The 21,821-nt window shown below is 45.6% G+C and overlaps 5 protein-coding genes across 5 annotated transcripts; 2 read left to right on the top strand and 3 right to left on the bottom strand.

Annotated features, from left to right (window-relative positions):
• The first annotated feature begins 113 nt into the window (after nucleotides 1-113).
• Nucleotides 114-3,625, top strand: LOC127300794 (probable protein arginine N-methyltransferase 1). The gene is made up of 9 exons (XM_051330964.2): nucleotides 114-403; nucleotides 1,167-1,177; nucleotides 1,332-1,487; nucleotides 1,962-2,025; nucleotides 2,126-2,268; nucleotides 2,448-2,535; nucleotides 2,670-2,785; nucleotides 2,879-3,029; nucleotides 3,129-3,625. Exons 1-9 carry the CDS (start codon nucleotides 193-195, stop codon nucleotides 3,332-3,334), a joined length of 1,146 nt encoding a protein of 381 aa, XP_051186924.1. The 5' UTR covers nucleotides 114-192; the 3' UTR covers nucleotides 3,335-3,625.
• A 136-nt stretch (nucleotides 3,626-3,761) lies between these two features.
• Nucleotides 3,762-6,080, bottom strand: LOC127298036 (syntaxin-71). The gene is made up of 9 exons (XM_051328033.2): nucleotides 5,697-6,080; nucleotides 5,485-5,610; nucleotides 5,142-5,301; nucleotides 4,767-4,852; nucleotides 4,401-4,469; nucleotides 4,273-4,317; nucleotides 4,118-4,180; nucleotides 3,963-4,039; nucleotides 3,762-3,873 (listed from the first exon to the last, which is right to left on the bottom strand). Exons 1-9 carry the CDS (start codon nucleotides 5,841-5,843, stop codon nucleotides 3,858-3,860), a joined length of 789 nt encoding a protein of 262 aa, XP_051183993.1. The 5' UTR covers nucleotides 5,844-6,080; the 3' UTR covers nucleotides 3,762-3,857.
• A 142-nt stretch (nucleotides 6,081-6,222) lies between these two features.
• On the top strand, nucleotides 6,223-6,801 carry LOC139831675 (uncharacterized). The gene has a single exon (XM_071820990.1). It carries the CDS (start codon nucleotides 6,223-6,225, stop codon nucleotides 6,799-6,801), a length of 579 nt encoding a protein of 192 aa, XP_071677091.1.
• Nucleotides 6,802-7,563: 762 nt separating this feature from the next.
• Nucleotides 7,564-10,068, bottom strand: LOC127300793 (uncharacterized). Its single transcript, XM_051330963.2, has 4 exons — nucleotides 9,914-10,068; nucleotides 8,661-8,877; nucleotides 8,435-8,501; nucleotides 7,564-7,927 (listed from the first exon to the last, which is right to left on the bottom strand). Exons 1-4 carry the CDS (start codon nucleotides 10,014-10,016, stop codon nucleotides 7,886-7,888), a joined length of 429 nt encoding a protein of 142 aa, XP_051186923.1. The 5' UTR covers nucleotides 10,017-10,068; the 3' UTR covers nucleotides 7,564-7,885.
• A 3,061-nt stretch (nucleotides 10,069-13,129) lies between these two features.
• Nucleotides 13,130-18,161, bottom strand: LOC127300792 (uncharacterized). The gene is made up of 10 exons (XM_051330962.2): nucleotides 17,807-18,161; nucleotides 17,605-17,685; nucleotides 16,639-17,522; nucleotides 16,136-16,224; nucleotides 15,736-15,839; nucleotides 15,499-15,598; nucleotides 15,338-15,413; nucleotides 15,138-15,252; nucleotides 14,538-15,069; nucleotides 13,130-14,068 (listed from the first exon to the last, which is right to left on the bottom strand). The coding sequence occupies exons 1-10, from the start codon at nucleotides 18,051-18,053 to the stop codon at nucleotides 13,585-13,587; spliced, it is 2,712 nt and encodes a 903-aa protein (XP_051186922.1). The 5' UTR covers nucleotides 18,054-18,161; the 3' UTR covers nucleotides 13,130-13,584.
• Nucleotides 18,162-21,821: the final 3,660 nt, after the last annotated feature.

Raw genomic sequence — 21,821 nt, 5'->3', positions numbered from 1 at the left:
TTCGAACAACAACACTCTGCACCAGCACGCCGTTGTCACGCTGGGCTGGGATATTTATGCCACGGTGGCTACCTATATAAAACCTCAGCGCGCCTCCGTCTCTCTTTCCCCTCCCCTCCCAAAACCCTAGCCCCCCTCCCCTGCTTTGCGGCGCGCCACAGCAAGCCACCCCTAATCCTCCCTTCGAGCAAGATGGATCGGCGCAAGGGCAGCGGCAGCCGCGACGCCAACGGCGGCGGCCTCGCGGAGGCCACGGCGTCCAGGCTCAGGTTCGAGGACGCCGACGAGGTGGGGATGGAGGTCGAGGTCGAGGACTGCCCCGCCGCCGCCGCCGCGGAGGAGGAGGTCATCGGCAACGAAAAGACCAGCGCCGACTACTACTTCGACTCCTACTCCCACTTCGGTACGCCCCCCCTCCATCCGATTCGTGAAACGCCCCGCTTTCCCGTGGATTTCTGTTAGCCCGATCTTTGACTAGTCTATGGAGAGCACGAGGTGTTATATCGTCCGTTTGTATATATCCATTAGAAAAACTAGCCAAGGTGACATGGAATATAATCAGTGTGCCTGAATTCTAGGATTACCCTCCGTTGGATCAAACACCGTTTCTTGGCCTATCTAAGGGGCTGCCTGGATTGGGTGTAAAATTAGTGTGTCCATTGGTATTACTTAAGCTCAAAGGGTGAACTAAATACCCGTGGACACGCTAATTTACACCCATCCCAACCGGGGCCTAAACAGGGGGATTGGTGGAATAAGATTGTTTCATTGTCAATGGCTGTGGCTGGATTCGATGTTAGAGCTGTTGCTTTAAGATATCGGCATTTGCTTTTGGGCACTATAGTTTCTTCTCCGCATATTCGATGGAGTTATTTTTTAATGTTGCCTTTGGTTGTTGCTCTGCTGAATGCAAATATGATCTTTAGTCAAACTTTCACTACTAGTTGGAATTTTAAAAAGTTGTCGATGCTTGTTATTCCGCACTTGTGGTAAAAGTTTGGTGGCCTCTTTCTAGTCACGTTCTTCCTTGTGCTTATTAGTAGATATCGGTTCTTCTTTTGCCCCATATGTATTTATTTTCTGGAGCAGTTTAAAATGTACTGTTTATGCTTTGCCATAAGTTTATTTCGTACTCATACTCTACCCTTGGTGTTTTGGTTTTGCAGGTATTCACGAAGTAAGTGGTTCTGAAGCAAACAACACTTCTTTCTCTCTTTCTCTCTTGGCCTTGCAGTTTGTACATTGTTGTATAATAATAATCCTTGTTCTACTCTTTAGACATTCCAACCAAATATTGGAGATGCCAATTACTTTTAATGTATTGATTGCAGGAAATGCTAAAAGACGTTGTTCGGACAAGATCATACCAAAATGTTATTACCCAGAATAACTTCCTTTTTAAGGACAAAATTGTCCTTGATGTTGGCGCCGGGACTGGCATCCTTTCACTTTTCTGCGCGAAAGCAGGAGCTAAGCATGTCTATGCGGTCAGTTTACTAATTTCATGCTTGCATTTCAGTACTATGATGATGTTGGTTTAGTTATCCTAAGCTATTTTAATAGATGTGTACTATTTCAATAAGAATGGTATATTTTCCGACTCACTTGTTGGAGTCCTGCAACCTAGTTTTGCATGTGGTTGTTCCCAGTTATCTATGATCTGAAATGAAATAGAGTTTACTTTACCTACCCATATATTTCAGAAGCATCAGAAATATTTACATAACATGCCCGCCCTGGTGATGAAATTAAAAAGAAAAATGAACTACGCCAGTTGTGTTCATTGTGTTTTTAGAGACTGGTATCCTATAATGTTTTGTGAAGTTTTTATCAGATGTTCTATAGTTCACGGTAGAGGGGTTCATCTGTTTCATTTTACTCTGGCTTGCTGATCACTGTTTTTCTGTTTCTTCTACCCGTTATACTTTCTTATTAATATATAGTTGTTCATTCATTTACAGATTGAATGTTCCCAGATGGCCGACATGGCAAAGGAAATTGTGAAAACAAATGGGTTTTCTGAAGGTTATTTTCTGGCATATTTTACTATCTAATCTATGATACTAGTTTATATTTCATGCTAATCTGGTTATATGGTTCTCTTAACATTTTGCTTTTCTTGCAGTCATAACTGTAATAAAAGGGAAAGTTGAAGAAATTGAACTTCCCGTCCCAAAAGTAGATGTAATTATCTCTGAATGGATGGGTTATTTCCTCCTGTTTGAGAATATGTTGGACACTGTTCTTTTTGCACGAGATAAATGGCTGGTAAGTGACCCCTACACGTGGTTCAAGTGTTCAAATTGTCCTTTGCAGTTGCTTTGTGGTTTCTTTCTCCTTCCACTTTATGACTGCTAGAGGTAATTTTGACTGAATATTCCGAGATGGGTGCTCTTTACTTCCAACTTGGGAGGCTGTAGCTTATATATCTTGCGACTGCTATGTAGGCTGATGATGGAGTAGTCCTTCCAGACAAAGCCTCTTTACATCTTACTGCAATAGAAGATGCAGAATATAAGGAAGACAAAATTGAATGTAAGTAATGGTGGTGTATGGTGCATTTGGAGTATCTGCATATTGGTTTCATGCCTGAGTTCAGTGTTTGCAAGTTTTGCATGAGTTTATATATTTATGTTACTCTCTAATGGCGTTTTTATAATTCTTACCAGTTTGGAATAATGTATATGGCTTTGATATGAGCTGTATTAAGAAACAGGCAATGATGGAGCCACTTGTAGATACTGTAGATGCAAATCAGATCGTCACTAACTGTCAGTTACTTAAGGTAATGGCATACTTTCAACCAAGTTACGTATTCTTTCTGTATTTCTCTGCTCGAGTGACAAATCAGCTCATATACCTGGTAAATTTGTTTCAGACGATGGATATTTCTAAGATGTCATCCGGCGATGCATCCTTTACTGTACCATTTAAGTTGGTGGCAGAGCGTAATGACTTCATCCATGCCCTTGTTGCCTACTTCAACGTGTCATTCACCAAATGCCATAAGCTGATGGGCTTCTCAACAGGTTTGTTTATCCTCACCTTTTGTTATACAGAGTACGGCCGTCTAGCTCCTTTCTTCAAGGAATTTGGTGAGTAATGGATGTACAATTTATTCTTTGCAGGGCCCAGATCAAAATCCACTCACTGGAAGCAAACTGTTCTGTATCTTGAGGATGTAGTAACTATCTGCGAGGGGGAGACTCTGTCCGGCACTATGACAGTTGCAAATAACAAAAAGAACCCTCGGGACATTGACATTACACTTAAATACTCCATCAATGGGCAGAGAAGCAAGGTGTCTAGAACACAGCACTACAAGATGCGGTGACCAATGAAAAATTCAGCTGCCCAGCCATCCACTCAATTTTCGCCGACCAAGTATCTTGTGTTTCACAATTGATGATTGTTCATTGATCTTGTAACGTGCGTTTGCGAGGAACCTAAGCCGAAAATAGAAAGTAGTTGACTGGCATGTTGATGTACGTTGTGATATTGCAAATCTATGTTGTGTTGCTTGCTGGTAGCTTGGCAGTGATTTTGTGGAAATTGTTGTATTCGTTGCAAAATTGATCCATAATAGATCACCACCCTCGCAATTTATGGGTGAGATTTTCTGCAATTTTCGTCATATGTTATGTCTTCCTTTTTATCCTCATTATTTCACTGCTCGAGCACATCTTAACTTTCGCAATCTCTCATTCTACTTTCTATGCAAAATAGATTTCAGAGTAGTAAACTACTGTCTTATACTCCGTACACAGTAACTTCAGAATGAGTACTCTGCAAGTGCAGTACAGTTGTAGGACAGAACAGGGCATGCTGAATTGCTGTTGCTACCATGTTCTGAAGATTCACTGGGAGAGTACACTGCATAAGAAAAGAAAGCATACTGTTTGAGATGAAAACTCGTACGTAAATCGACACAGTAGTAATCAGTGAAGCTTGAGAACCCTTACTTGTAGAGATAAGCACCAATGCCAAGAATGACACAGATCAGTATGATGTCGACTGTGAAGTTCCTGGTCGATCGAAACTGCACATCACATAGGGTCTGTGAGCAAAATTACATAGTGAAAGCTGTTCATTAGGAATTCAGGGTGCAACACTTAACCTGGTTAACTGTTTCTTTAAGCCTGACATTAGTCTTTCTTAGCTCGGAGTTAGCTTTATCCACCTGCAGAAGTCATTATGCATATCCTTCAACTTCAGTATCAAAGGACGCAAAGGCAACATGCATTTTACAGAAGCAAAAAATTGGATCAAAACCTTTTTGTCAATTTCATCCATCAAGGGAACCTGCCTGTCCAGTTCCTGCAGAATTACATGAACAATTGTAGTAGCTCTTTAACTTAATATCAGCAGAGAATATTACAGAACATTGTAGCTCAACAAACCTCACTCATGTCCTCTGCTAGGTTTTTCAGCGTGTCCAGGCCTTCGGAAATGAAGTCCAGCCCTTCATCCTGTGCATCACATTTGGCAAAGACAACTCTGTAAACCAGCAGCCGTGTCGGATCAAGTGAAATCTGGTCTACAGGTTGTCTAGCACTTTAGCTGAATGGGTACTGTCGACCAGAAAGTTCAGAGTTCGGAAAAGTGCCACAGGACGCATCGCTAGCAAACCAGGTCCACATTTCAGCTTCAAGCCAACATCATATTTTTGGTCATGACTGTTAACAGTGCGGTGGCAATTATCTACGAGTTCAGGAAAGCATTTGATGAGGAGATGACATGGCATGCTCCGTGAAAAGAAAACCTGCCTGTTTGATCCTGCGCATCTCGTACTCTCTTCTGAAAGCCTCAGATTCTTCGCTGGTCTGGAAGTAGCCCTCATCCAAAGTTTCAGCTGTAATCAGTCGACGGGCACACAAGACAATAGACAATTAGTTCGAACTACGAAACAAAATTACGTGCCTATGCTTTTCTACGTGCGACATGGGTCTTTAAACCCCTAAGGAATTTAATTCACATTAGATACATTTTTCCAGAGGGAATGGTGCAAACTGAAGAATATGTGGATATTCACTGGTAACTGAAGAATGCACCGAAACATGAGAGACAAGCCTGAACAACCATTTCGCTAGCAGGGATGTAATGTAACATTGCAGGTGGAAAACAGAATAGGAAACGGAAACCTGAAGAATCGAACTGAATCCCTGTCCGAGCGCCGTTCTGACCCGCCGCGCCGCCCTCGCCGCCGCCTCCCTCGGGGACGGGGATGGAATGGATCCTGTGATGCAATGCTGCGACCAGATCAGGCCGCAGCGCCATATCCTCCGCCGAGACCCCTTTCATCTGTGTACATTTCCATGTTTTTCAATTGTTCATGCATCCATGTAACCATGTTTGTATCAAAAATTCACTCGCATGACCCATCAGTCGAGAAAAAATGATGAAAGAGTCGATGGTGATTGTTTTTGCTGGTGAATTTATTTATGAGCTCGATCGAAATTGAATGGTACGTGATTGAATTGTCACCTTCTTGACGGATAGCTTCTGGAGCTTGACCACATCCTCCATGAGCCGGGCCTTGGTGCGCCGCACGCCGGCGTTGAGGGTCACCTTCGCCGCCCGGTTCGTCTCCCTCGCGGCCCTCTCTGATTTCTGAATCCATGAACCGTACGTGCGGCATTTCAGGCACATGATCGAGGGAGACGTACAAGAATGCGAGAGGAGGTTCAAAGGGAGACCTCCATAGCTTCGTCGATCACGGCGTCGATGTCGGCGTAGAGCCGCGAGAAGGGGTCGGCGGCGTCATTCCGGTGCTTGTCGGCGTCGTACCTGTCGTACTTCTTGCAGATGGCGTCCACCCGGGTCAGCACGTCGATCATGCTCATCTTGACGTCCTCCCCGTGATCGCCGGTGCACAATGAGTTGTCGCCGGCGCGCCGCCCGTGCAGTGGCGGTCAGTTCGACCGGCGGATTGGACGGGGAAGGGGACGGCGGAGGAGAGCTAGGTCAGGTTGTGAGATGGTTGGAGATTGTCTGGCTGGTCCTGGTTGTTGAGTTAGATACGCGCGAAACACCCGGGGTTCTGTTATTTGGGCACCTGATCTTTCAGAAAGTGCTATCTGAACATTTGGGCCGGCGCCTTTGCTCTTATCTGTTTTTTTTCTTCACTTTTCCACTTACTTGAAAAATGCTTTAACACAAGCTTTGTGGTCCATCTGGCACGCAAGACGTAAGGCCATACACGAGCAGGAGTTCAGAAGTCCGATGTCCGTTCATTTGTTCGTGGAGCGGTATGTGGCAGACCTGGGGCAGGCCTACGCCCATCAGCCGAGGCGGGAGTTCCCTGGCGACGATGGCTGGGCACCACGGTGGATACCCCCTCCGGAGGGGGTGATGAAGATTAACGTGGATGCCGCAGTCAGCAAAAACACGGGCCTCGGCGCGGTGGCTGCGGTGGCACGGAATGCGGAGGGAGTGTTCTGCGGAGCCTCGGCGGTGGTGCTACCGGGGAAGACAGACGCTGAGACTCTGGAGGCTCTTGCATGCCGGGAGGCGCTCTCACTGGCGCAGGACATAAACGCTCGAAGGATTCGAGTGGCGAGTGATTGCCTGAACGTGGTGCGAAGCACGAACCAGGGCACCATGGGAGTTTACGCACACGTTGTGCGGGAGTTCAAGGAGACGGCTCGAGAGCTTGATGAGGTGGTCGTTGTCCATGAATGTAGGGTGTCGAATAAGGAAGCTCACAACCTAGCTAGAAGTAGTGTGCTCCTAGAGCACGGTCGCCATGTCTGGCTGTTGGCGCCCCCGGTGGGCGTTTGTATCCCTAGTGTGATTCATTAATCACACTATTTAGTCTCAAAAAAAAAAAAAAAGCTTTACTCCTACATTCAACATTTCGCTTACTGTAGCATCGGGACGAGAATGGTTGATTTACCATCAAAAACCACCCCTTAAAATATTGGAAATGTCATTCAACATGCAACATTGAGCTAGTCGTGATCTCATGTGTGATCCCAAATTCCTACTCTAGATACACCCGAATCTAGACAAAACTGCGACACTTATTTTGGGATCGACGTGTATGATCATGGAGCGTCATACACACAATCCGCGTACGCCCTCAGAACAGAGGGCTACAAAGTTAGAGGTACAAACAGAACATCCAATTGTTAGACCCAACTGAGAGGATGTCCAGGCAGGAACCTGACTAACCAATGCTGCCCTAAAGACACGCTGAGCAGAAACTAAATTCCCATGATCCAACCTGCTTCCCTGAGCAACTTAGCTGAAACTAGAACGGAGAAAAGGAAGAAACAAGAAGCAAAACAGAGAGAACAGCTCACAGAACAGAAACTTGACATACAACTGTAAAACCCATGCACAAAATTCTACTGTAGTGTAGGCCCCCTACCATTTGGCAGAAACTACTGAAAGGTTTGCTGGGATGATCACCAACAACTCAAGCAAACAGGTGACACCATAAACTTTACACAGAACTGTAAAACCCATTTGCAGAAACTGCTGATAAGATTGCTAGGGTGATCATCCTCAATTCAAACAAACAAAGTGGTACATAGAAGATATCAATTTAAACAAATAAAGTGGCACATAAAACTGGCATATCCATTCACCCATTCCATCAGAACCCACATGTATTCACAAGGAAACAGGAACTTCTAATAGCATCTCATAAGCATGCACCCAAGTGCCATGCATCACCATCAGTAGTACTTAAAACCCATGCAACAGGAGCAACATAGTAGAAGCATTCAGAAAGAGTACTTAGGGTGTTAGAACCCAGCAGGAGCTGCTTAACAGGTAGCCAGGACAAAGCTTAAGCTCTACTAGTAAACTACAACGGTATTAGGAGGCTAAGGAGGCAGGTGGTGATTTGGGTCATCGCTTTCGCTTGCCGGCCAGTGCATCAGTACGACTCCCTCAGCTTGAGCTTCTTCTTGATCCTGGTCTGAAATCAAAATGTTGAAACACGGTATAAGTTAAGCAAGCTGCAAGGTGTTTCAATGTTTCATAACATGGACAAGTATGATATAAGGCGTATGTTTGAACCCAGTATATAAGCTACCAATCTGCAAGGTGTTTCAGTGTTTGATCATAACATGGACAAATATGATGCTTTGGAACCCGGTATACGTTACTAAGCTACAAGGTGTGTCAGTGTTTCATAACATGGACAAATGTGACACAAGACGTATATCGGAACCCAGTATAAGTTACCAAGCTACAAGGTGTTTCAGTGTTTCATAACATGGACAAATATGATCCAAGGTGTTTCAGTGTTTCATAATATCGGAACCCAGTATAAGTTACCAAGCTACAAGGTGTTTCAGTGTTTCATAACATACAAGGAGTTTGCTGGAACCCAGTAACCAAGCAGTACAATATTAAGGCATGAAGCACAGGTATGAAATATGATAGTGTAGACGCGAACCAATCAATCTCAGTTAAGGCTCACCTCGTTGCAGTGGCCACACTTCTTCTTGCGGCAGTTGGAGGATCGGAGCGGAAGGCGAGCGTAGCACCTGGAGAACAGAACCACGAAACAGATCGATGTTAGGCATATGCCAGCGCGCATACATTGTCATAAGCACAGAAATTGCTCATCGGTCTTCCGCAGTTCAAATATACGCAAACAAACAGAGACGTTGCAGATTCGAAATTAGAGAGGGCTCGATTCGTACACGCGGCACACCAGCTTGTGCTGCCGGTACTTCAGGGCGAGCTGCAGGAGGTTGGGATCGATCTTCGGGTAGCTCCCGCCCTTGCCGCCCTTGCCACCGATGAGGCGGAGCACCAGGTGGAGCGTGGACTCCTTGTGGATGTTGTAGTCGGCGAGCGTGCGGCCATCCTCCAGCTGCTTCCCGGCGAAGATGAGGCGCTGCTGGTCCTCGGGCACACCTGCGGTTTCAGATCGGGCTACCATTGATGAAGCGGCGGCAGGCAATCACAGAAGGAAGCAACAAGAAATTAAGGTGAACATGGGTTAATTTGGTGTCCAAAAACGCCCCAAACGAGCCGATCATCCAACCCTCCCCGACAGGGGACACTCATGTCGGATCAAATATGCAACCTCTCGATGTCAAGCAAGTACACATCCTATCTACCGACCGATTCCATACGCCCATATGGCATGGGTACTCCAAAAACGAAGATCAAACCAAGCGGTCGCCCATAGATTGCCAAAAGCCCCAAATAGAAACAATTTCAAATCAGCAACAATTATTGCTATCACCATCAGTTAATCAAGCATCGACAAGTGTAACTAACGAACTAGCAAATACTTAAGACGAACATCAGTTAATTTGGTGTCCAAAAGCGACACAAGCTAGCCGATCCAACCCACCCAACGCTCTTCTCGGACGAAACACGCGCACACTCCCCACGATCTGCTTCGCGGTAGCTCATGCAGTGCAGTAAAGTAAAGCGGGCAAGCTAACTGATGAATCGACCACAAATTTGAAGGAGAAGGGCAGTTCGATTTGGTAGATCGAGTTCAAATTTCAAAACGCGGGCGCCCGCAGGTTGCCAAACAAACGAAACCAACCCCCATCCTAGCAATAATAATCCAAACGCTCAAACTAACTAGCCGATCCAACCCTCCCGGCCCGGCCTCGTCTCAGGTGGATCTGCTCGGTTGTATCCTGACCACGATAGCCAAAAATCGGCAGGAATCGACCAGGTACTCAGCAAATCTAACCGATCGAAACCGCACCAAACGCGGAGAAATGTTCAGCGCCCGCCTGGGTACGCTACGCACACGCGCGCACAACCAAGACGAAGATCAAAGCAAGCGAGGAGCGACCGAATCTGCGGCGCAACGAACAGGGCGGGCGAGCGGCGAGCAAGCGGAGGAGAAGGTGGTCTGCCGGAGAGCGACGCAGCGCAACGCTAGATGGGGCCGGGAGGGCGACGGGGGAGATGCTCGCGCGCGTACCTTCCTTGTCCTTGATCTTGGCCTTGAGGGCGGCGATGGAGTCGGTGCTGTCGACCTCGAGCGTGATCGTCTTCCCCGACAGCGTCTTCACGAAGATCTGCATCTTGCGGCGGTCGCCGGAGTGCGGTGTGGCGCCTGTGTGTGTGGCGGTGGTGGTGGTGGTGCGGAGTGTGGACAGCGCCGCGGAGTCGACGGGCGTTATATAGGCCGGGGGAGGAGTTGACGCAACCGCCAAGAAATCCAAAGCCCGGATGAATGGGATGGGAATGGGCTTGGGCTTGGGCCCGGCGGCTCGGGGCCCGACGTCTGACTGTGTGCCCCTTGTGCTGCCGATCAAGAGAGTTCAAAATTTGCTTTACAAAAAGAAGGAGGGGCAGAAATTTGGGTTTGAGAAAATTTGGAAAACTTCGTTTGGATTTTCAATTATAGAGGGCCATGTAACACCTGCACCTACTGCCAAAGTGGGCTGTATGCTATTGGGTCATGGGCCGTATGGCTTGGACAGACTGTTGACACCTACGGTACAAAAGGGAAGGATTGGCACGGAAACGGACATCGAACAGAAACACAAACAGAACCAGTTGGTCTTCGTCTTCCTCTCGTCTGGCTCTTCTCCTCTCCTCTCGGTTCTCCTCTGGATCGTCATCTTCTTCAGGTCCGATGGCTACCACAAGCCACCTTGTATCTACCTCACGCCCCGATCCTCACCAGCGGCCAGGGGGTGTGACAGTTTGGTATCAGAGCTAGTTCATCCTCCACAGGTCCCAGGAACAGAACGGGATGAACGAACAGAGTGTCTCCTCTCCCTTGCTCCTCTCCTCTGGTCTGATTTCCTCTCTAGATTCCCATCTTCTTCAGGTCCGGTGGCTACCACAAGCCATCTTGTATCGACCTCACGCCCCGATCCTCACCGGCGGCAACGGGGTGTGACAGGCCAGCTCGTTGTGTCTACTGTCTGGGCATGCATTGTCTTTCTACGGTTGCGCACACAAGATAGTAGAGGCTTGATTTCTGAAAAGTGCTTTTGGCTCCCGAGCGCCGGTGATCCCGTCATTTAAACAAAAAGGATGTTTTTGCAAGTTATTAAAAAATATGAAAATAATTCTTGAGATTATCAGTGATATATCCCACAATCATGCAAAATCTCAACCCGAGATTATTTTTGTTTTATGCTAGAAAAATTGATAAAATGTTATATGTTCTTGAGATTTGAAAATAACGATCTACACTTTTGTTATTTTTGTGTAGCTCATAATTTAAAGTATTTTAAATTTATTTTTTGCACTTTGTGGATACATCACTAATTATATGCTGATTTATTTTCACATTTTTTTTGAAACTCAAAAATATGATTTTCTTTTATTATAAAAACGAGATCACCGGCACCAAATCTCTACCCCTTGATTTCAGGTAGATTTCTCGGTTCCATAGCTTGGGTACCCAAATAATGCTCATCATCACGCCCACGTGCAATTCAAGAATCATTTGGAAGACAAATGGGCAATGTTCCTTTTTGCGAAAAATCCACCGATCTATTAATAATCATCAACAGTAGTATAAAATAGTCTAAAAAGTAAAAAAAAAATACAAATTGGTACTCAGACCACCTAGCGACGACTACAGACACTAACACGAGCCGAAGGCGCGCCGCTGTCCTCGCCCCTCCATAGTCGAATTCAGGCAAAACTTGTCGTAGTAGAGCTTGTTGTAGTAGACAGACGTGAAGTCGTCGTGCTAAGGTCCCAAAGGACCAGCACACCATAACAGTAATCATTGCCAATGATGACAACCATAGATCGGAAGAGACTAACATGAAACCACACCAACTAACACAAAAACCGACCAGATCCCAGGACGGGCACACAACTCCACGCTCCCTCCGTCAGCGCTAGATGCACCACCAGAGCAAGGATAGGGCGGGGAGGACCTTATTTTGATTTCAGAATGTAGCCGCCGCATCACCATCCCAAAAAAGAGACTGAAAAGCAAACTAAATTAAGAACGGAAACTCCCCGCCAGCGACGGACCGTGGTCCACCACACCTCCAAGGCCCCAAGGCCACCGGAGGTGGAGCGGACCAGCAGTATCGCCGGCGAGGAGGACGAAACCCTAGATGGGTTTTGTAGCTTTTTGCGCCGCCTCCTGTTTGTTTCCGCTGCTGCGTACCCTAGATGGATCTGTACATTGGGCAATGTTCAACCATCAAGAATCTAATTACATGCATGGTATCGTGGAGAGGACGGAGGTCATACCTTGCAGAATCATCGCCGAGCACATTGTGTGCACCGTCCAAAGGGGACACAACGGCGACGGGTGGAGGCTGAGCGGCGAAGGGCCTGAGGCTCATCGGTGACCAGCGGAGGCTGAGTGGCGACGGGCTGAGGCTCAACGGTGACCTGCTTGCTCTTCTTGGGAACACACTTGGCTGTTGCCGCTTGGCCGCCAGTGACGCACCACGGCACCAGCGACCAGGGGGCCGCCGGTGTACCCAAACTACTTCCTCTTCGGCTTTCCGTCGCCCGCAATCATGTGCGCGATGGATCCGACGACCGGGGAACCAGAGCCAAATGTAGCCGCGCGACTTGGCTGTTGATGAGGCAGCGCGACCACACTAGCGGCGGACGGAAGCTCAGTGAGGTCCATGGGGCCAGATCCGGTGAGCGGCGATGCCAGAGAGCGAGTTGGGCGGGAGATCGAAGGCGGCAGCGGCGCAAACACGGGAAGGGGAAAGCTGAAATGTCCCTCATGTGTGAACGGCTAGAGCAATGGGTTCGGGGGACGGTTTCTCTGTGGATAGTAAAAATAAATACAGTTTGCCCAAGTTTACAAGTTCCGCTAGAGCGACCTATTTTTTGCGAAACCCGAAAACCGGCGGTTACAATACAGTTTACAGGCTCCGTTAGAGTTGCTCTAACCCAATCTATTTCACTGATCTGACAACCTTTCTTTCCTGCCAACGGTAAAATAAGCAAATTATAATTCAAGACAAGTGGGCATACAAAAATATACTAAACACATACTCATCAAACATTTTGTTCTGGAACATGTACGAACACAAAAATCATATAGCGGCTACCAATACAGACAGAAGCACACCTATTGCGTTCTCGCTGATCTGCTAACAATTTGGTTCGCACACTGCATTGCGTAAACCAGACGGGCAGATGCCAGATGGGAACAACATCAAGAAGGGTCCTTCAGCCGAGACACATTGACTAGTACAAGCCTGAACTATTTTCTCAAGTTATTGCCGGTCAAATATAACTCACTCACTTATAAGTAACAGAAAAGACTAAATACAAACGGATTCGATCAAAATTTGAGTCCCCGTAAAGCTCCCGACCACTTATTTATGCCAATTTATAAGTGCATGTACAAAAAACCAACTCTCCGATACACATTGCCTACAACATGGTACCAACCTCAACCTGAACCATTTCCAACTATATCGCCCGTCAAATGTGCAACTGATTATAATCACGGGAGCACCAGAACAACTTCTTCCATGCATGTGGGCGGAGCATACGGGATACCTGCAGAGGGCGGCGATGTGGGAGGAGGGGTCATGATTCTTCTGCTGTGAAATACTCTTATTCGTATCACGATTCTTCTCTCTTGGCCTATGAATTGTCTGTACACATACACACACAAGGCCCGACGCTCAGCAGCAGCTAGTCTGTCTTGAATCTGTGCACGAACTTCTCCAACCCCTCTTTGCAGTCTTCCACCACCCTCTTCGACTTATCCCCCACGCTTGAACCAAATGCCTTCGCTTCCGATGACAGTTGATTCACCTTTCTCATTGCGCCGGCCCCGAGACCCGTGCTCCCTCGCCTCGCTTCTGCCACTCGTTCCTTCAGGATCGAGATGAAGGACCTCACATACTGCATCACTCGCTCCAGGGCATGGCGAGAACGCACTTTCATCTCAGCGAAGAAGGACTTGAGCTTCTCAAGCAGAGACTCCGCCCGGTTGATCGCCTCATCGACTGGGTGCTCTTTGCCAACGTTAGCCCACGTCACTCCAGCCGATGCGTCCTCCTCGAGCCCTTCTTCGACCACGACTTTGATCCCTTGCCGCTCCCACTGGTTCCGGGCTTCCTCAAGGGCACGTGCATGCTCCCTCGCCTTCTTTGCTTCGTCCTCTGCCCAGGCCCTGGTTGAACATGTGAGGATTATTTGTGAATAAATTTGACACATGGTGGCTGGCAGTTATATGTACTAGAACAAAATAAATGGTGCACGGCAGTCATATGTTCTAGCATCGCACACGCTCTGGGCAGAGCCTATTAGACAACTCATACACCAGCTCATTCAATTTAAAAGGGGTACCTTGAATAGCAAGCATAGTATGTTTAACAATGTACTAACTAGTTTTACAGCACTCGTACATCTAAACTTGAAGTTTGGAGATTTAAAGCCATAGATGTCCATTAAATATCAATTGCCAGAGAACTTACTGTTGTTTCCAGTATAATCACTAACATGGCAGATTCGAAAGAGAAGGTTCAGCATCACAAAAAGAATGGTACACTATCAGATATAAGATTTAACCCTAAAAGTCCACTAAAAATGTAGAGTGGCAGCTAGAGATGGGTTCAGGGAATTGCTAAGCAAAATCTTACCTGGCCATAGATAAAGCCTTCCTTTCAACTTCAAGCTCGTATTGAAGTTGCACCGCAGCCTTGTTTTCATCCTCTATTTCCTTTTGAAGTTTCCCAATCCTATTCTTCTCAAAGGAGATCTCGACCTTCTTGCTCAGCACATTCTGCAGCTGCTCCTCTACTTCACACCTCAACTTTGAAAGAACTTCTATTTCAGATTCAACAGCAGCTCTGCCCCTAATCAGAGCATTCTTTTCTTCCTCTCTTTCTGCTCTCAACTTGTCCAATTCGTCCCTAGCTTCTTCAGCCAGTTTCTCAAGGGTCTCTATTTTTTCTCTTTCCCGTGTAAGCTCCATTTCGAAATTTGCATTGATTTCTTTCTCAACCTGAGCGATTAATGCACCTTGTGCGTTCACAGCTGCTTCAGCTATTTTCTCTGCTTCGATACGAGCAAGCTCCTCCATAACCACTTCAGCATAGTCACCAGTTGAAAGGGCTAGGGCAGCCTGTCCTTTTGTCACAGGTTTGTTTGGCTGGAAAAGTCTTGTAAAACCTTTAAGAACAGAGATTTAGTGATCATCAAGGAGCCAAAAAAGGAGGGAAAGCTGTATAAAAGCCTACCAAATGCAAGAGCTGAAATGCTGTGGTCTCCAGCACCCAAGTCAGCTGCCAAAGCAGGCCATGCAGATGCATCTATTTTATCGATGTCTATGTAGCCAGAAATCTTGTACAAAGACTGATGACACAGAAAATACATATGTCAGCATAACCAGATGGTTTCAAAATAAACAATCACAAACAATATGAACTTTGTTTCACACATTTTTGTCAACTTCAGGTAATTGCCTTTTATCCAAAGCCATCTTCCAACTCACAAGGTCTTGACGTGACAAGGGACTGCAGCAAACACAGTTGATTTAGTAGTTGGACACAGCAAACACACATATACATACAACACACACAGAGTCAAGTGGACGATTACCTATCCGGGGAGAAGAAGTAATGGCTGTTCTGAACATTTTCAGAGATGTTCATATCAGATCTTGAAAGCTTGCTAGAAATTAACCCTGCTTCGGCCAATCCTAAGGGTACATTCAAATAAATAAGAATAACAAAGCATTAATTCAATAGTGGTGATTTCGTGATTTACTATGCTTGGATAAACATGATAAACTGTGGTAAAGATGTTTATTTGTCCTGAACACTTTCTATGTCTCACCTTGTATAAATGGAAAATCAGGATCTTCAGTGGTGACATCATCAAATGCAAGTTCAGACACATTCTCTATGTACATTGCTGGACAAACTTTTGAGTAAGTGTTCCTGCAGTTGCAAACCAGATCAATGAGCTAGTTAATGCAAGAAATTTCTCAGAGAGCCTTACAAGTAAAAATGTGAACTCCTGCTGCTACCCTATCCATGTATTCGTGACAGGAAAACTGAAGAAAAGATGACCTACAGCAGCTAAATAGCAATAAGAAATAAGACGATGATACATCATAACTCAAATAAATGAATTATTCAACAAACACAACTGGGATTTTCACTTGAGGAACAGAACAGAAGTGGATGCACTGCAATACCCAAAATGTGAAGATATAGCAAGAAAAAGTATGTACCTCGAAAGACAGTTACTTGCAACTACCAACCATCGAGCGTATTCACGTCGGGTACACAGGTCACCAGATCGAGCACCAGGTTCAATCACCTTCAAAGAGCATAAACTTTCAACAAGGAATTCCATATAAAACAGTAAGTTGTCCTTGTATCGATCAGCTCTATACTACCGTTCATGTCATGCAAATGAGATTGGGGATTTTGCCTAGATAAGGTAATAATGATTTCTGCAAGAGCAGCAAGGCATTATGCAACACATAGCAGGGTAATTTAATTTATCCACAAAGCAAGTCAGCGCAACGCCAAAACCTTGAGAAAGCAAAGGATATAGGTTTAGGATTACATAACGCTTTTCCGTTTCTATATAATTCTAGAACCATCAACATACTGCAAAAATAGCTCAATGATAACAAGAACACTTAGCTAGTGTAGAGACAATAAACAAAGAATGATTTCCGTAAAAATTTAAAACAAAGAGACACCGAATGCACGAAGTAAGAAATACCTTTAGAACTTGCAGCGCAGACAATGCATTTCCCTGGGTTGGGTCAACCGCGGCTGGAACCACAATCTGCCCAGCAGGCACCTGTAAAGCTGCAGAGAGCAGCGAGGGTGCCGGAATCCCAGCAGAAGAGAAAGATTTGCCAGGTGCTGTAGACGAGAACAGTCCATCTTGGTTATCCAATTCATTTTGCCCTTCATCCTGATCTGACGGCAAAGTTTCCTTTCTTGGGTTAACACCTTCAGCGAGTAAATCTCTGTCAGCGCTTCCATGTTCTATGTAATCAGGAAATCTGGATGTCGAAACTTCATCTTTGTCGGAGAACCGAGCAGCCTCGATTGCGGTGTCCTGGATCGCCACAACATCGCCTGAATCTAGCACCATGATATCGGATGCTAAAGTATCATCATCATCATCCATATGCCGGTTTTCCGGCAAACTTGGTTCAGAGTCTATGGAGTCCTGTAGAACAGGAGCTCCCTCGGAGGGGCCTGCGGCGCCACCACTAAATTTGTCATCATAAGCAGCCGCGACGTCGGACTCGGCGGGACTGGACACAGGAGGAGCTGGTACTGGGATTTCGGTGGCATCCTCCGAAGCAGTAAAATGGTCAGGCCGGGTTGCTCCGTCGCCAGCAATGTAGTTATCATCAGTAGGAGGTAAATCACTGCTTTCCAGTGTGTCCTCCATGTCATGTTCAGCTGATATCTTGCTTGTTTCTGAAGGCGATGTTGTAGCAGCCTCCTCACCGGTGTCATCCTGGCTATCGCTTGGTAACAAGACTTGGGCAGGATCCTCTTGGCTAGGAGTATTACTAGTGTTACTATCGGTAGAGTAAGGTGCTGTCTCGCTGTGTGTGGGCAAGGTTTCGATTGGCGGCCTTGATCCTGCACAGAAATGGACATCAGTCGCAGGCAATTTGCTTATCCCATTCGGAGCGAGCGCAGCAGTAGTATGGTTGATCCGTACCATTGGGGCTTCTGACGGAGATTGCGGCGTAGGTGATGCCGGCGAGCAAGAAGAGTCCGGCGAGGCCAGGTCCGAGGAGTCCTGAGGGAAGGAAACCCGCAGGGGTTGGTCGGTTAGGTGAATTTGGCATTCTTCTTATCTAGTCCGCCTCCAAATGGTAGCTAGCTAGAGATCGAGAAAGGGGAGGGGAAGGATGACTCACCTCCGAACGGGCCAGAAGCAGCGGCCTCGTTGTCTTGGTCCTCGTCCGACCAGCCGGCGAAGGAGGTCTCCGGGGGAAGCGAGGGTTCGGGGGAGGGGGAGGCCTGGGCTTGGGTTCGGAGGCGAAGCGGGAGGCGGGGGCGGAGGGGGCGGGTGGTGGGGGGCAGGGCGGCGGCGCGGCGGAGGAGGTGGCGGAGCTGGAGAGAGCAGCAGCATGCCGGGTTGGTGGTGGTGGTGGAGGAAGCCATCGTCGGCTGAGGAGGACCCACCGACGACGACGGCGAGACCCGCTGTACTTTTTTTGAGGGAGAGAAAAGGGGAAGAGAGAGCGAGCGAGCGAGCGGCTGAGGCTGGAAGACGACGGGAGGGGAATGGAGGTGGACCTCGTGTCCACAAATGGGCCTTGTGTTGGTTTGCTCTACTTTTTTCACGAGAATGAGAGACGAGATGGGCCTCTCCGCCAATGGATCTGCCGCGTGTTCCCCTCTCTCTCTTTGTCTTTGTTTTCCTGGGGTCTATTAGGGGAGTCCCTATAGACGCTTTAAGCGATGCCATTGACCAAAATCGCTCAAGGGAAGACAAATTGGACTGGGCCCATTTACGTCAAGGTCACACAATGTGCCCTCGTTCGTTCAATCGCTGGACTCTAACGATGTATGTTTTCAAATTTTGAATAAATGATCAAATCTGGAAATTGCCAGTTGCTTCAATGATGAAATTCGAAATTTTTTGAATCTAAAAAATGTTCGAAATTTTAAATGTTCAAATCTGAAAAATGTTCAAATTTTAAAATTATTCAAATCTAAAAAATATTCAAATTTTAAAATTGTTCAAATCTAAAAAATATTCGAACATTAAAAATTTTGAAACTAGAAAATATTCGAATTCAAAAAATGTTCAAATCTAAAAATTGTTCTAAACAAAAAATGTTCGAAATTTTAAATGTTCAAATCTGAAAAATGTTCAAATTTTAAAATTGTTCAAATCTGAAAAATGTTCAAATTTTAAAATTGTTCATATCTAAAAAATATTCGAAATTAAAAATTTTGAAAATAGAAAATATTTGAATTCAAAAAATGTTCAAATCTAAAAATTGTTGTAAACAAAAAATGTTCAAATTTCAAAAATGTTCAAAATTCGAAAATGTTCGAAAATTGAAATATGTTCGGATTTAAAAACTTCAAAAAGTTGTAAAATTCGAATTTGAAAAAAGTTTTAAAAACTGACAAAAATCGAAAAACCAGTGAAAACCGGAAGAAAAACCAGAGAAACCCACCTAAACAGAACAAAAACCGGAGAAACGCACTGCCTTCGCTAAATGGGCCAGCCCAGAAAAAAAATTCCCTGTGCGGAGCGCCGGATCCGTCCCGCTATAAGCGGAGAATAGGATTTGCCGTCTATTAGTGCAGTCATGATGTATGCCAAATACCAGAAGTTTTCAATTGTGAATTTGGCTCTTGATATTAGTTATGGAGGGCATTGTCATAGCTAAAAATTAGGGTGTGGGAGTAAGTAGTTGCTCCTATAACCAAAATTTTCCTCTCCCTAGTGTCTCTCTTTGTTTTAGGGCATAAAAAGCTAAGGAGAGAGAACTAGAGTTATAGAAAATCTACACACTGTAGAAAAATTAGCCATTTAGCGCCAAAGTTATTTTTTCATTACGTGACATATTTGTCTTTTGGCAACACTGTGGTTGCTCTTAGCGTGCGAGTTTGGTTGTAAGCTATATGGTATGAGATGGGATTATCCACCATATGTCATGTGTTTGGTTGCGAAGTAGACAGACGTAGCTATCCACTAGAAGGCAATATTTGAGATCGATCAATTCGGCCAAACAGGTCAGTCATCCCTCTTCTTTTTAATGGTGGGACCGCTTGCTAATCCTTCTTGTAGGCACCACTACCCCACCGTTTGAGCTTCATAGCAGCGGCCGTCCTCCCCGACGCGCCCATGCCTTTCTCCCCAACACGTCCATGCCTCCACTTCCCCACCACATGAGCCCCGCTGGGTGCCCAGCCGCGACGGACAGAGAAAGCATCGGCCACGTGTTAGTGTCCACTCAGATTTAGCCGAGCACTCATCAAAGCTTTAGACGTTTATGTATCATGTTGTGTGCCACGACGGGCCACACTAGCAATGCGCCACATGCTCGAACCCCTAACCCGTACACGCCCGTGTAACCGCGAAGGTTGGCTCTCATACCAAATGCAACACTCCAGCCACCCCCGACCGGGTCTGTCACCCTTGGCAGCTCTCTAGGATCTCTAGACTGGCCCCACATACCAACACTAGTCTTTTCTGCGCACTTTGTCCTCACTCGTGCGCATCCGAGAAGAACTTCCCGATTGGTCACCCATCCTCAAATCGCTCCGGACCAAGCACGCTTAACCTCGGATTTCTTCGCGAATGAGCTTCCGAAAAAGAAGTTGCAACTTATTGGTATGCGTATTATATAAATCCTATTAAACCCTAGACCAGGATGTCACAGATTGCTTCCGTGTTAATAACCGATGGGTAGCAGTTCGGGCTGACATGTATTCCACTAGTAGGAGCAAACACATACGAGACAAGGTTAAATAACAAACTTCCTCTAGTAAGCACCATACTGGATTGCCTCTCAGACTGTTAACGGTGTATAATCAAGGCAAAATGATTATGCTAACTGACCATACAACTCCTCCACCAGATTGTGTGATGGAACCTTCTGAAATGAAGAAATTACTGTCCAAATCTGTACTGGGCTACCTCATACAAATACATGCCCTCGATTTAGAAGACACTTCTACTTCAGAGCCAATACCAACTGAGATTGAAACACTGCTACAACAATTTCAATCAGTGATTTCTGAAACAAGTGTTCAGTCTACCGTTCAAACCAGTTGTTTGTTAGTCTGCCTAATCTTTTTCTGTCTTGATTTGAAATCCAAATCGAAATGCCTCAACTTGATAAATTGACTTATTTCTCACAATTCTTCTGGTTGTGCATTCTCCTCTTTACTTTTTATATTCTCTTATTTAATAATAATAGAAAGAAAATAAACCATTGAGAAAGTTATTCATTCTTATATTAATTTCCTATACTTGACCGAACTACTTCCAATTCCGTTATTTCAACTACACCAAATGATCTTTCGAATTGGTCAAGACTCTCCTGTTTATGGCCCCCTTCTATTCTATATGGTACCTGTTGTTGTTTCATTGAATTTGCTTCAGGCTCGCGATTCTACTTTGATCGTTATGGATTGCGGGATAGTTGCATCCTAACTGATTCTCCACAGCTGGTAATTTTGGTTGCTTGCCGTTCTTGATCTCCATCATTTCTAGAACTTAACTTGTTGCATCAATGTTTGGCTGGTACGGGATAAGGTGTCTACCCATGGGTACTGCCATTACACATAACCGAGTGAACATCAACTGGGATTTTCCCTCTCACGAAAATCAAGAAAACAAGCCACTGGATCGTTGAAGTGCTCCATCAGGAATCTGCATAACTCCAGTATAAGTTTTGAGCACTTCATGTTTAGGATGGCGGTGAAATCTGCTCCGTTGAGGTTTTATTCCCTTACATACCCTTACAATCTTCAATGGTGAAAACCGGTTGAATAAGTTGATCTTCATCAAATTTGTACTTACAGGTGAACACACAAATTACCTTTTTTTTTTGCGAAAAAACACACAAATTACCTGCATGCAACAAAAAATAGGGAACCGTAAAGTAGAAGAAAGTTTGTTGTCAAGTACTTTTTCTTTCTTGCTAGCAACATTAATCTCTACCCCTGAATTTTCTTCATCCTCCGATGGACAATACACCGTTGGTCATGGATCATATGCAATTGGGTGCACACCCTCCAATGGAGCAACACTCTGCAACGGTGTTGGTTCTTGCTGCCCATCCTCAGATAATTTTTTACTGTAACCTTTGCTTCATCCCGTTGAATTTAGAGTTACTAGTCTTTTGTCAGCTCTTTAGGGTCTTAGAATGTTTCTGCAACAAACAAAAAATAAAACCATAAACA

The sequence above is a fragment of the Lolium perenne genome, chromosome 5 (assembly GCF_019359855.2).
Source record: "Lolium perenne isolate Kyuss_39 chromosome 5, Kyuss_2.0, whole genome shotgun sequence".
Lineage (NCBI taxonomy): Eukaryota > Viridiplantae > Streptophyta > Magnoliopsida > Poales > Poaceae > Lolium > Lolium perenne.
Note: the sequence above shows the minus strand (reverse complement) of the source record. Positions and strands in the feature narration are given on the sequence as shown.

Bases quoted from the DNA above. Each gene is read 5' to 3' on its own strand.
- LOC127300794 (XM_051330964.2), top strand. From the start codon at position 193: ATGGATCGGCGCAAGGGCAGCGGCAGCCGCGACGCCAACGGCGGCGGC. The intron at 2,536-2,669 runs GTAAGTAATGGT...AATTCTTACCAG, and splicing joins TAAGGAAGACAAAATTGAAT to TTTGGAATAATGTATATGGC. The intron at 2,786-2,878 runs GTAATGGCATAC...AATTTGTTTCAG, and splicing joins CTAACTGTCAGTTACTTAAG to ACGATGGATATTTCTAAGAT.
- LOC127298036 (XM_051328033.2), bottom strand. From the start codon at position 5,843: ATGAGCATGATCGACGTGCTGACCCGGGTGGACGCCATCTGCAAGAAG. The intron at 4,470-4,766 runs GCAGGTTTTCTT...TGTGATGCACAG, and splicing joins AGATGCGCAGGATCAAACAG to GATGAAGGGCTGGACTTCAT. The intron at 4,181-4,272 runs GTTTTGATCCAA...TGACTTCTGCAG, and splicing joins TGGATGAAATTGACAAAAAG to GTGGATAAAGCTAACTCCGA.
- LOC139831675 (XM_071820990.1), top strand. From the start codon at position 6,223: ATGTCCGTTCATTTGTTCGTGGAGCGGTATGTGGCAGACCTGGGGCAG.
- LOC127300793 (XM_051330963.2), bottom strand. From the start codon at position 10,016: ATGCAGATCTTCGTGAAGACGCTGTCGGGGAAGACGATCACGCTCGAG. The intron at 8,878-9,913 runs GTACGCGCGCGA...CTGAAACCGCAG, and splicing joins CAAGATCAAGGACAAGGAAG to GTGTGCCCGAGGACCAGCAG. The intron at 8,502-8,660 runs GTACGAATCGAG...TCTGTTCTCCAG, and splicing joins CACAAGCTGGTGTGCCGCGT to GTGCTACGCTCGCCTTCCGC.
- LOC127300792 (XM_051330962.2), bottom strand. From the start codon at position 18,053: ATGGCTTCCTCCACCACCACCACCAACCCGGCATGCTGCTGCTCTCTC. The intron at 16,225-16,638 runs GTATTTCTTACT...TGCTCTTTGAAG, and splicing joins CTGCGCTGCAAGTTCTAAAG to GTGATTGAACCTGGTGCTCG. The intron at 15,840-16,135 runs GTACATACTTTT...TTGCAACTGCAG, and splicing joins GCAAGTAACTGTCTTTCGAG to GAACACTTACTCAAAAGTTT.